Raw genomic sequence first — 13,384 nt, 5'->3', positions numbered from 1 at the left:
TACTTTAAAGCATGCAAAAGTTAAAATACTAAAACAGATTACAGTGGTACCTTGCAAGACGAATGCCTCGTAAGACGAAAAACTCGCAAGACGAAAGAGTTTTTCGTTTTTTGAGTTGCTTTGCAAGACGAATTTCCCTATGGGCTTGCTTCGCAAGATGAAAACGTCTTGCAAGTTTGATTTTCAATGCATTCCTATGGGAATCTGTGCTTCGCAAGACGAAAAATTCGCAAGACGAAAAAACTCGCAGAACGAATTAATTTTGTCTTGCGAGGCACCACTGTAAAACCCTTGGCATGTACCCCTGGCATGTGTTCCTTCCAGCGCCTCCCTCAGTGCTGCTTCTTCGGTCATCCAGAGCAATCTAGCAGCGGCAGAGCTCTCCTCACAAAGCGCCACTCCCTGGCAGTATTACTGTTCCGCTCTTTATTCTGAAAGGGTCTCCATTTTTATTTGGTTTTTTTTATTTCGTAAAATGGCACACCGCCGGGTTGTGGTTTGCCAGGATAACATTTCAATAGTTTTAAGACACACACAAAATTAAAATACTAAAACCAGTTCAGATTCACAGCAACTTTTTAAGCGTCTGGGGAGGCTGGTTTAAGCAAGAATATTTTTAGCAGGCTCTGTGAAAGGTCCAGTGAAGGCGCCTGCTGGATGTCAAGAGGCAGGGAGTTCCACAGGGTAGCTCTGGAATCGTTGAGTTCTTGCCAATGTGGAAAGGGTATTATGGGGTGCCTGGGATAGTGCCAGTTCCACTGATGGAGGGGGCACAGGTCAAGTAAATAAAGAGAGGGTGGGGGAGGGGTCCAGGGGCCTTTTCCTCTCGACTCTCAACAGGCTTTGCCAGCTGCAGAAATGGGTCTTTGCCACCACTGTTCACCTGTTAGGGCTTTAGACAAGTGCGCTTGAGGCTCTTTGTGTTTTTAGCTGTTTATTTTATATGTGAATCAACTTGAGACTGTGGTTGAGGAGGCACTGAATGAATGCTCCTGCCTTAGGAGGGAGGAGTCTGGTCAGTGGCGGAGGCCAGGGAGCTCAGGCTTTGCCACGTTCAGTTCTCAGGGCACTTCCTGCTTACAAGGTCTCTGGCAGCAACGCCAGGGGGATTTCAGGGGGTGCTGGCCGGACTGGGTTCGGTGGCCCCTCGGAGGGGGGCGTGTCAGTAGAAGGCAGCTCCCTGCGCTGTTGTGCATCATGTTTTAGTTGAGGAGCAACTTGCACATTTGATGCAAAATGAGCATCATAGGATAAGAAAGAGCACAATGTCCTGTTAAGCATCTCCTGTCCCTCCCGATCAGACACAGCTTGGGAACCTGGAAATGATCTCTTTCAGCTTCCGCCTTCTGGAAGAAGGTCCAGGGTTATAAAGACCAGGACTAGCTGCCTGAGAAACAGCTTCTACCCAAATGCAATTCTGGTTTTAAATGCAGTATAAGGAGTATAGTATATTGTATTGTAGTATATTGTACTTTAAAATGGGGTTTCAGAGTTTTTAGGGGTTTTTGAATGTCTTATGTAGATTTTTCAATTTCATTGTTCCGTATGGGGCAGTGACAATAAAGATATCGTATTGAAAGCTAAGCCCCTGAGCCCCGCAAGGCTGGCTTTTTTGGAGGAGGGGTTTCGTAGGTGTTTGCTTCCTTTACTGCCTTTGCCCCTCACCTTTCGCCAAGGAGCTCAAGGTGAGCTGGTCCCCAGCGCAGGTGTGCCCGTTTCTGCCAGAGAGAGCCGTCTAAGGGGAGCAAGATCCATCAGCTGCCTTGATGTGTTTCAGCAGTTATCGGGATCTGTCCTTGTGAGCAATCCTAGAATCCAGATTGTAGAGTTGGAAGGGACTGCCAAGGGTCATCAAGTCTGACCCCCTGCAATGCAGCAATCCTAGCCGAAGCATCCCTGACAGGTGGCAACCAACTTCTGAAACCACCCAGCAAGGAGAGCCCACCACCTTCCAAGGTTGTCCATCCCACCAGCAAGCAGCTCTCACCCTCAGAAAGCTTTCTCTGAGGTTTAATCAGAATCTCTTCTCCTTTGAATCCGCTGGTTCGGGTCCTCCCCTCTGAAGCAGCAGAAGACAATTGGCACAGCCTCTTCCTGCCTTCAGGGACGCGGGTGGCGCTGTGGTCTAAACCACAGAGCCTAGGACTTGCCGATCAGAAGGTCGGCGGTTCGAATCCCCGCCACGGGGTGAGCTCCCGTTGCTCGGTCCCTGCTCCTGCCAACCTAGCAAGTAGATAAATAGGTACCACTCTGACGGGAAGGTAAACGGCGTTTCTGTGCGCTGCTCTGGTTCGCCAGAAGCAGCTTAGTCCTGCTGGCCACATGACCCGGAAGCTGTACACTGGCTCCCTCGGCCAGAAAAGCGAGATGAGCGCCCCAACCCCAGAGTCGGTCATGACTGGACCTAATGGTCAGGGGTCCCTTCACCTGGAGGATAAAGAGGAGGGTGGGGGTCATTTGTCCCAGGGCCTCTCCCTCAGCAAGGCCCTCTGCCAGCTGAGCCTGGCTTCTAGCTGCTTCCTTCCCGGCGCCCGGATCTGTGCTGATGGGCCTGACACTCAGGGGCTGCTCCAGCGACTCCTCGCCTGCCTGCCTGCCATGCCATTTCCAGCTGCACAGCTCTGTGAAATAGCTTTCCAAGGTGTCTCTCTGCTCAAACTCCCTCCCTCTCTCCCTCCTGACTCCCCAGAGCCTTGCAAGAGAAGGCCCCCCCCCCTCCGCTCTTGGCCCTCAGCCGCCTCCCGGGAGACCTGCAGAGAACGATGGCAAAGGATCCTCTGGTGCCTTGGGCAGTGGCTGGAGCCTGCCAGTTTCCTAGCGGGCAAACTGGGTGGCTCCAAGCTTCCAGAGGCCGCTGTGGGGCCTTTTCTGTCTGTCAAGCGTCAGGCCTCCAGGGAGGGAGCCTGGCAGGGGTTCCACGTAATGCTTTGCTGTGGGCCCCTGTTTTGCCACGGGCACATGGGGCTGGCCGTTCCTGCCCTTGTGGGCTGCTGCTCCCAAACGCGCTGTTGGCAAAGCCCAGCCCAGAGGGGGTGCAGTGAGTGAGCTGTCCTTCCAGGGGGCTTTTGCTGTGGAGCAGCCTCCACCTGCCCCCCCCCCGCCCAACACACACACACACACACACACTCCAGGCCCACTCTTGGAGGGGAAGGCAGAGACTGATTCCCCATCAATGGATTTGAACTGGCACAGCGAGTGGCTGGATGGATGAAGGACGACAGCAAATGAATGTGTGTGGGGGGGTGTTGTGTGACCCATTGTCCACTTTCTTCAGAATTCCTCATTTGAAACTCGAACAGGGGACTCAAGGGGAGGCTCTGCCCCTGCGAGTCCTCTGAGCCCCCCACCCCCTTGGACCTCCATCTGAGGACTGTGCTGGGCCCATTTTCTGCAGCACTGCAGAATGAGCTTGTGGCTGTGGGGGCACCTGTGCCCCCTTCCCTTTCCCCCTGCTGCTGCCGCCGATGGGCAATTTCAGCCTCCAGCTTCCTTCTGCCCAAGCCCCCCTGCTCCACCTGCCTTGCCTGGCACATGCCAGCTCCCAAGGACCGGGAACCTTCAGAGGGAGAGCTGCCACCATGAACACAAGTTGCTGCCCGCCCCCCTCAGCACCAGGCAGGGACCACGTCTGGCAGCTTGGCTCCTGCCTCCCCACGGGGGGGGGGGCATCCTTGCCTGCAGGGCATTGGCCCTCCTTTTCTGTGCCCAGCACAGTACTTCAGCTAACCTAACTGATGCTCTGAGCCCCCTAGCCAGGTGTGTTGCAGGTCTTGGTTGTCTGGCATCTCAGGCGAGTGACAAATTTGAGTCATTCTAGTCCAGAGCAGTTTGGGAGCTGCTCTTCTTCTCAGCAGGGGTAGTTTTAAAAAATTAAGGAGAGACAGGAACGACACTTATCTCAGGTGGACTTCCAAATTAGGAAGCTGAATGTGGGAATCATAGAATCATAGAGTTGGAAGAGACCACAAGGGCCATGGAGTCCAACCCCCTGCCAAGCAGGAAACACCATCAGAGCACTCCTGACATATGGTTGTCAAGCCTCTGCTTAAAGACCTCCAAAGAAGGAGACTCCACCACACTCCTTGGCAGCAAATTCCACTGTCAAACAGCTCTTACTGTCAGGCAGTTCTTCCTAATGTTTAGGTGGAATCTTCTTTCTTGTAGTTTGGATCCATTGCTCTGTGTCCGCTTCTCTGGAGCAGCAGAAAACAACCTTTCTCCCTCCTCTATGTGACATCCTTTTATATATTTGAACATGGCTATCATATCACCCCTTAACCTCCTCTTCTCCAGGCTAAACATGCCCAGCTCCCTTAGCCGTTCCTCATAAGGCATCGTTTCCAGGCCTTTGACCATTTTGGTTGCCCTCCTCTGGACACCTTCCAGTTTGTCAGTGTCCTTCTTGAACTGTGGTGCCCAGAACTGGACACAGTACTCCAGGGAATATTCAGGGCAGATAAAAGAAAGTTAAACAATGGAATTTGCTCCCCCAGAAAGCCGTGGTGGGCTCCCGCTTGGGTGGCTGGAAAAGAGGGTTGGCCAGGAGGGCTCTGGGTGGCTCATGGGCACAATGGCCGGACTCTGACATCCCCAGATGGAGGTAGCAGCGCTTCTGCTTCTGGCGGGGCAACTCAGTCAGATAGGCGGGGTATAATATATTATTATTATTATTATTATTATTATTATTATTATTATTATTATTATTTATTATTATCCATTTCTTTTGTGAAAACCCAGCCTGGCTAGTCTCCCTGGCAGCTCCCTCTCCCTGCATAAAGCTCATGCGCCTGTTGAGCCAGTGAAATAAGACCTGATTTGCACCTTGCGCTAGGATGGAAGTCAGGAGTGTGAGGCCGGGAGACGCCGGGTGGGCATTCCAGAGGGCCTGTGCCCACGATGCCATTGCTCTGCCCAGAGGCGGAAGGGTGGCTGGTGGGGGGAGTCAAGGTCTTGAGAAGGCTGCCCTCCTCCTCTTGCTCCTCCTGCTGCTAGAGGCAGGTCCAAGACATTTTGCCCCCTGAGATGGACCCCGGAATGCTGTCCTTCTCCCCACCAGGGAAGAAGGGGCAAGAGAAGTTCTGCCTTAGGAACAAGGAGGGAAGGAAGATTAACGCTGGGATCTGCTGCCCTAGTGAATCTCCTTCCCGGGCAGCCCTGGCTGGGACCTTGTGGCTCCCCGTCGTCTCCAGCTTCTGGCTGGGGGGGTCTTGACCATGGCTGCTCCTGCCTGCCGCTGCTGCGGCCCCTCCCCTCCTGCCAGGCAAGGCAGCAAGAGAGATGGATGTGGCAGCCGGGAGCCGAGCACCAGCTAATTACCCTTCCGAGTATGTCTTGTAAATTAAGGGCTAATTAGAGGCAAAGTCAGTGTCATGGTTTTACACGTGTTTTTCAGGCGCTGAACCGCCAGAGGGAGGGGGAGCTCAGCGGAGCAGAGAGCGGGCGGCCCTGTCACTCATCCCAGGGTGGGGCAGGGGATGTGGCCAGCAGAGCAGCAAGGCTCTCCTCGGACCCCAGACCCCTTTACACCTGTCCTGGCAATGGTCAGGTTCGGGGCTTGCTCTCTATAGCACAGAGATAAATAGGACCACAAGGCTTTGGCCGGGTTTGGCTTGAGAGCAGCTGCGGTTGCTTGGAGCCCCAGCTGTGTGGGGTGGGCAGCAGAGGCTCGGGGGCCCAGCCTCTCTCCTCCCCCCAGCTCCGAGATCCTAGAGGTTGGAAAGGGACCCCCAAAGGGCATCTAGTCCAACCTCCTGCAATGCAGCAATCACAGCCAACACATCCCTGACAGACAGCCATCCAGCCTCTCTTTAAAAACCTTCAGGGAAGGAGAGTCCGCCCCCTTCCAAGGAGGGAGTCTAGCCAGGATGGTGCCCCCTTGTCTCCCCATCAGCCTCTCCCTCCCACTTGCCCCATCCATCTGGGGGGGGGGGCGCAAGGCAGGTTCAGCCCCAGCCTGTGGCTCCCTGCCGCCCTTGCCCTGGTCCTCGCTCTCCCAGGCCTTGCCTTCCGGGATCAGTCTTGGGCCGAGAAGAAGCGGCTGTCCTCTCCCACTTTCTCTCTGGAAGTGCCCAGGGCTGTGAAGATGGGGGGGCTTCCTTGAAATGGGGCAGGCGATGGGCTGGCCAGCTGGGGCTGCTTGGCCCCCTTGCGCAGTGCAATGGGAGGGGAGCAGCGTCTGCGCTGGCGGCTTTTGCTTGGTTCTTCCCAAAGGTTTCGTTCCGGTAATGTAAGAAGATATAAATGCCGGGACACCCCGGCAGAGTGAGAGTTCCTGTGTGCCAAGGGGTTGGCAGTGCCAAAGAGGGAATCCTGAAGGGCTCTGCAATATCCCCTCCGTGGTTCTCTGGCCAGAGGTTCAGGCTGATCCCTCACAGGACCCCACTGTCTGTCTGTCTCCCACTGATGCCCCTCCTGCTGTCCTTGCCATCAGATGAGTCAGGAGGTGCCAGGCCAGAGGTGGGTGGGCTTGGCCACTACAGGCACAGGCGGACAGGCAGGTCAGAACTTGTGGGCAGCAGGAACGTAGCCCCATTCTGTCTGTTCCCCCCCCCCCACAGCCCCAGCTCCCTGCGGGCTCCCTTGTGAATTCCCCCACCACAGGAAGCTGCGACTGGCCTCTCGGGCAAGTGGCCCCAAGGACCGCATACTGGGGGCAGAGGGAGGGGGGCACAGCTTGTTGCTGCCCCACTTTGGTGGTGTTTCCCCAAGCGGCCCTTGACAGGTGTTTCTCAGGCATCGTAAAACAGCGCCATTTAGCAGCTTACCTGTAGCCTTTAGGAGCAAAGGTGCCTTTTTGCGTGCAGAGGGACTGGAGCTCCAAGCAATGGGGGGGGCATCAGGGCAGCCAGCCCCCCATGCCGAAATATAGTGGCTCCACCTGCCCTCCTCTTGTCCTCAGAGGTCCCAGTGGCCTCCCAAATCCTTGGGTCTGGCTCCATCCCTCCCTGCAGATCCCCCACGCCCAGATGGGTCTCCCCCTCACCCGGGGCTGTCTCTCTCCTGCAGGCGCCCCCCACTCGGCCAGCAGCACCTCCCTGCACTCGGAGCGCTCGGGCAGCGGCACCAACCTGGTGGGCTTCAGCATGAAGCCGGATGGCGGCGGGGGAGGGGGCATGCACCAGCGCTCCTACTCTGTCTCCAGCGCAGACCAGTGGAACGAGGCCGTCGTCCTGCCTAGCAGCGTCCCAAACCCAGGTGAGTGAGGGGCAGCAGCAGCCGTGTGTGCGTATGGGGGGGGTGAGTTTTGTGCTGTGGGAGACCTGCTGCGGTTTGCCCCTGCAGCTGCCCCTCCATCTCTCAGCCCCTGTCTTCAGAGCTCAGCCCATGGAGTGGGGCTGCTGCCATGATGCAGGCCAGAAATTGCCCCCCCTCCCAGGAAGGTGAGGGGGTCCCCTCCGCCTCACTCCTCTTTGCCCTCCCCATGTCCTGCTCTTTATTCCAAGCCTGGGGCCCCGAAGTGTTTCCACAGGGATTGGCAAGGGGAGAAGGCGGGGGAAAGGGGCCACCTCAGGCAAGGCCCCGCTTTGCCCAGGGCCAGGGGAGGTCGGAGGTCAGGCCTGGAGGGGCAGAGAGGCAGCAAGGGTCTTCTGCCTCCCAGGGGAAGGCTCTGGCCACCCTCTCACGCCTGCCTGCGGATGTGCTGCACCCCTTGGCTGGCTGCAGTGAGCAGGAGCCCCAGCAAAAATCTCTCCTGCCTCCCCCCTCCCTCCCTCCCTCCTGCACGGGTGTTTCAGGACAGTTGAGTGAATTAAAATAATTCATACATTTCCCAACGTAGCCACTTTGCCGAATTGGAAAATAAATGCTTCTGTGCGGCATCCATCACTCGGTGCTTCCTGGCTCTGCCGCCGCACTAAAAAAGCAGTTAAATGCACATCAAGAGTGGAGGAGCCATTTCCATGCCTGCTCGCCCCCTTGTCGTTCTCATTAGCGCGGCAGCCGCCCCCCCACTCCCTCCCAGGGGCTTTCGCAGTTTAAAGAGAGCCTCTTTATGATCATTACCGGAGTCCGACTGCGCTGCCGCCATTTGGAGCTGGGGAGGCTCCTCATTTGTAACTGTGAAAAACTATCAATTTCGGCGCGCCTGATGCAGCGCCTCCATCATTGGCCCCATCAGCTCCCTGCTGGAAGCGAATTAATCAGACTGTTACTGCTGATGGGGCAGAGAGAGAGAGAGAGAGAGAGAGAGAGAGAGAGAGAGAGAGAGGGAGAGAACGAGTGAGCGGGCGGGAGCCAGCCAGCCAGTGGATGTGGGGCATGGCAGAGGGCTCCTCGCCCATCGCCCAGGTGGGGAGGACCCTGCCTGCGCCACCAGGACCTGCCCTGGCCGGAGGCGACAGCAGTGGAAGTGGGGCTCTGGCCCCTGGCAGTGAGGGGAGGGTGTCCTTATAGCAGGCCAGGGGGGGCAAACAGTGGCCGGAGAGCCCCTGCGGCTCTGGGAGCCCTTGGCAGATGGGGAGGTTCACCGCTCTGCCTGCGTGAGCGTCGCTTGGGGTGAGGAGTCTCTTCCCGTATAGGCGGGTTGGTCTGGATGACCTTTGAGGTGCCCTCCGCTACCACATGGCCCCGTTCCCAGGGCTTTTCCTGCAGCCCTGGCAGGAATTCCAGCCCTGTCGAATTCCACCCTGGTCCCCCTGGGTGTGGGAGAGTTTCCAAAACACCCCCCTCCTTGCCCGTGGTCCTCAACCTCTGGAAAGAAGAACAGCCGGCAGGAACGGGGAAACGGGGGGCCAAATGTGGCCCTCCCATTCTCTCCGCCTGGCCCCTGGGCCTCTCCCCAGCCCTGCCTTGCGCTCTCCTAGGGAGCTTTTGCCCGGCCCCAAGGCGTCCTTGAGCTCTGCTTAACAGGTGGGCGTGAGCAGAGTCTTGCCCAGATGATGAAGCCCACTACGGTTGCCCATTCTTGCCCCACACATGCCCCCCAGAAGAGAAAGTGGCCCTCTGGCTGGGAAAGGCCTCCCCCCCCCATCTGGCAATAAGAAGAGCCTCCTGCCACATTTGCCCCAACCTCCTGCTTCCCCCAGTGCCCAGCCAGATGCCTCTGGGAGGCTAGCAAACAGGGCAGGAGCTCTCTGCCACCTAGGATGCCCAACGCCTGCTCTCCTGGTCCCAGAGGTGGCATGTGGCCTCCGGGACTGGGAGGCACTGGCAGGAGTAAGGGCCCCGGCAGAGGAGAGAGGTGGGGAGGAGGCCGTGAATCAGGCGCCTGTCCTGGGTGGGGGCTGAGGGGTCGGGAGCCCTTCTGAGGTTGGCACTGCACGACTCGCCGTGGCTGTGGATCCTCCAGGGCCAGCAGAAGAAGGGCAGGGCCTGTCCTCTACTCGGACGCCAGCCCAGAAGCCATTGACTTGGTGAGGTCCCCGTGGCTGGGCCCCATCCAGTTCATGCAGCCATGCTGGGAAGAGAGGCAGTCTCCTCATACCGAGACGGAGCATTTGGTCCATCTGGCCTAGTGGTGTCTGCACGGACAGGCAGCAGCCTTTTCCAGCACCACACGGTGATGCCTAGGGTGTGTGTGTCTGAGACCTGCTTGCAGGGCAGCCCCTCTGCTGCCAAGCTCTGCCCCTTCCCCACATTGGCCCTGGCTGGGTTTGCAACGCATGGGGCTGCCCCATGGCCAGACGTTTACCTGTGGCCAGAGCCCCACAGCTGAGCAACGATGGGTCTGTAGCCCAAGGACAGGATCCCCCAGGGTGATTGGGCCCCTGCTTCCCCCTGGGCCTGGCTGGGGGGTGGGCAGGCCCCTTTCCCTTTGCAGAGGAGGCTGAGAGAGACCCCCTTTCTCTGCTCTGCCCCTTCCACTGCCCCCTCCGCCTGTGGCTGAGGCCCTGCTGGCTTGTCTCTGCAGGGCCCTGAATCCCTCACTAACCTCTGCAGCCGGGGGGGGGGCATCCTGAGCAGGGCAGGATCCAAAGGAAGTTCAGCCCCCCCCACCTGCCTGTCCCCCCTGCCCCCTGGCATGGCAGGGGTTCCGAAGCAAGAGGGGCTTCCCCCAAACTCTATGGGGGGAGGCCAAAGTCCTCCTCACAAACAGTTGGCATTAAGGACATCGGCTCCTACCCTGCGCATTTAATCCAGTGCAACTTGATGTGGTTTCATTCATTTTATTTCGTAAAATTTGCACGCCCCTTGATTGTAGGAAACCTCAAAGCAGTTTGCAAAAAGAATGTCACTTTGAAGCCCAAATGCCCCCCCATGGGAACGGTAGTTCTGCAAAGGGGTCAGGCCAGAGACCGCTAAAGGAGAAGCGGCAGGGGGGTGGGACGGTGGGGGCTTTTGAGTAACGCAGGTGAGCCTGATGTTTGTGCCGGGGGCCTGTTTGCAGAAGGGCGGGGGCAGCCCACTCCCAGTGAAGGGAGCCCAAGGAGCCCCCCCAAAAGCCCCTGCCCTTGGGGGTGCAGGGGCCGCACTGCCCGGGATCCCTAGCCGAGGAGGGTGGGGTTGGGCCGGGGGGGGTCTGGAGCGCCTGGCGGGGGGGCTTCCGCATTTACGCTGATTGGGAGCTGGCGCTCTCTGCTCCGCGGCTGGAATTGAATGTCAGGCTTCTGATTTTGTTGCTGGTCTCTAATGAAATTTGACATTTAATGGTGAGAGCTGTGGCGGCGTGTGTGCGTGTGTGTGTGATCGGAGCTTGATTAGCGCACTCTAATTGACAGTAATTAGCCAGCTCCCTGATTGTTTCTAATTCTGCTATTAATTGTAAGGAACAGTATGATTGAGGATAAATTTGGCGCGTGGCAGGCAGGGATATGGAAGGCGCTCGCGGGGACCCTCCCGTTCCTGCCCCATTGGTGGGGGGGGATCTGCTCTGCCCCTGGGGGGGTGGCCTGGCCCTTTCGGTGGGGGGCAGGGGAGGCATCGATATCTCCCAAGGGGGAGGTGCCTTCCTAGGGGCAGAAAGGTAGTGGAGGGGTAGGTTGCCTGCTTTTATTGCAGAGTTGGGGGGTTCCCAGGGGTCATCCAGACCAACCCCGCTTGCGTGGGGCCTGGGGGTCGGCAGGGTGGGTGTGCCGCGGACGGCGCATCTGATGCTCTCTCTCCTCTTTCCGCCCCCAGCCAACGGCACCGCCGACTCCCTCAGCTCCAGCCCCAACGTGTCCAGCACCGCCAGCCCCAAGCTGGAGCCCCCGCCCTCCCCCCACGCCAACAGGAAGAAGCATCGCCGGAAAAAGAGCACGGGCACCAGCCGGCCAGACGGGGCTGGGACGGTGGCCGAAGGTACCTTGGGGAACTTGCATGGGCCAGGGTGGGCCTGATTCCTCCTTCAAGGCGCAGGCGCCCCCAGGAGAGGGCAACGGAGGGGGGGCTTCTGTCCCAGGCAGGCAGCTGCTGCTTCCTCGGAGGCTGCGCGAAATCACCGAACTGTAGATTTGGGAGGCAGCCCAAGAGGCACCTCGTCCAGCCCCCGCAGTGCAGGAGTCGTGTTGTGAATCCTTCTTCAGCCTCCAGAGCATGTGCAGAGTCCTTTCTGTTGCCGCCTAGCTGGGAGGGCCTTGAGAGCGGTCAGGGGCCTGTCCTGAGCCTCGAGGCCTGGCCCTCCTTCCTGCCTCTTTCTGGGGCCTGCCTGCAGGGGCGTTGTGCTTCCCAGGAAAGTCCGGCACGGTTCCCAGCCTTCCCTCCGGGGTCTGTGGGGAAGGGGCTTCTCGCTCGCTCAGGGGGTTGTGCGTTGTGCTCAAGGAGGAGACACTGCCCAGGTTGCGCTGAGCGGGGCAGCTTGGGTTGCGCAGGAGGGAAGAAATAAATATCCATTAGAAGTGGTTTCAGGGTGGAAGAAATACATATCTGCTGCCTTGACTGTGAGGCCGCTAGTCCTCAAGGAGGGAGACCTCAGCTGAGCCTGTCTCCTCCTAGTCTGTGCCGTGCCTGGCCTGGAGTGTGAGTGTGTGTGTGTGTGTGTGTGTGTGTGTGTGTGTGTGTGTGTGTTTGTTCCCCTCGCCTAGGCTTGTGAGCTGTGTGTCCCGGGGGGGCTGAGTTAAACCGTAGCAATATCCCGGGGGGTCTAGCACATCCTTAGAGGCTTTCAGGGGTGCAGGTTAGTGAGCCCCTTCTCTGCGCAGACGGAGCAAGAAGGATGAGGCCTTCTCCTCCCCCCTTGATCTGCTGGCAATGCAGAGGAAAGGCATTTGCATTGGTTAGTGGATATCTTCACATGCTCAGGAACCCCCGTGGCTCCTTCTGGCAACACCCCAGGGCCTCTCGGGTGAAGGGGGGCTTTGCATTCTCAGCTCCAGCACCCATTTACCCCTCGCTGCACCTGCTGTGCAGAATGACGATTTGGGGCAGACTTGGGGGGAGGGCAGACCCAACCTTCTTTTCCTGCAGCTTGAGGTGGCCCCCAAACCCCCTTGGCATTCTGCTCGCTCCTCATTTTGCAGCGCCCAGGAATCTGCTGGCTCGCTGCATCCCCCTCCCCCTATCCCAGGCCAGGGCCCCCTTTCCCCCCCCCAGCGGAAGAGGCATTTGGGGCTGGGGAGGGGGGCTCCCCACAGGCAGGCAGGCAGGCAGGCCCCAGTGCCTCAGGTTGGCACCCTGGGAGAGTGGGTGAGGTCTCGGGATGAATTGCCATCAGTTTATCTCATTTAGGAGGTAATCAGAGGCGAGGACGTGCAGCGCAATTGAATCTTCGTTGTTCTGAAGTATCATAAATCACGCACGGAGCTGTTGCTTTTTTACATGGCCGCATGTTAAAGAGCGAGGCGCCGCCGCCACTGTGTCAAACTGCTCAGGGAGCGTCTGCAAAGTGCACCAGGGCGCGTCAGGCAGCCGTGGCAGAGGGCGGCGGAGCAGCAGCCCCCCCCCCCGCCCAACTTTTGCAAACTCCCCGACCAGCTGGGTGTGTGGCAGCTGAACTCCTGGGAGCAAAACGTGGCCGGTGGAGCTGGGGTGGGAGGGATCGGGGCAGGGTTCCTCCTCAGCTACTTCCTCCCGGCCGGGGTCCCTTGGCTGTCTGTCTGTCCCTGGCCAATGAAGTCCTCCTGGGCTTAAGGAGGGAGGCGCTCAGCACCAGCCTGGCAGCCCCTCAGCACCTTCTTGAGCAGCAGCCCAGTGATGTGCTTTTGTTGCAAAGCCCACGCAGGGAAACCGCGGCTGGCAAAGAGTTTCTTTGGGGCGGTGGCTGTGATTAATGCTGCCTGTCAGGGCCTGTTGGAGAACCCTTGCTGCCGGCTGGTGGGCGCTCCTGAGCGGCCCCCACCAGACTGCCAGGGATTACGCCCGGTCTCCATGTTCCTCCTGCTCCTTGACAGCCCTGCTGGATCCTTGCCCCCCCACCCTGCCCCATGTCCCTTTGGGAACCTTGCCTCCCCACTTCCTGCAATGGAGAGGCAAGCTAGGAAGCCGCCATGCCCCCCACCCCTCTCCAGCCCCCCAACCTCCTACTTCTGGC

At 58.5% G+C, this 13,384-nt stretch overlaps 1 protein-coding gene across 2 annotated transcripts in view; it reads left to right on the top strand.

The window, feature by feature from the left end:
* Window positions 1–13,384, top strand: part of AGAP3 (ArfGAP with GTPase domain, ankyrin repeat and PH domain 3) — a 99,092-nt gene that overhangs the window by 76,157 nt on the left and 9,551 nt on the right. For both annotated transcript variants that reach the window (XM_081931533.1, XM_081931532.1), the window contains exons 12-13: window positions 7,006–7,194; window positions 11,056–11,217. In XM_081931533.1, coding sequence (XP_081787659.1) covers window positions 7,006–7,194; window positions 11,056–11,217 — 351 coding nt within the window. The remainder of the gene's footprint in view (window positions 1–7,005; window positions 7,195–11,055; window positions 11,218–13,384) is intronic.

The sequence above is a fragment of the Podarcis melisellensis genome, assembly GCF_964234715.1.
Source record: "Podarcis melisellensis genome assembly, chromosome: 12".
NCBI classification, from domain to species: Eukaryota; Metazoa; Chordata; class Lepidosauria; order Squamata; family Lacertidae; genus Podarcis; species Podarcis melisellensis.
The sequence above is the reverse complement of the archived record's forward strand: the minus strand, read 5'-3'. Positions and strand labels throughout refer to the sequence as shown.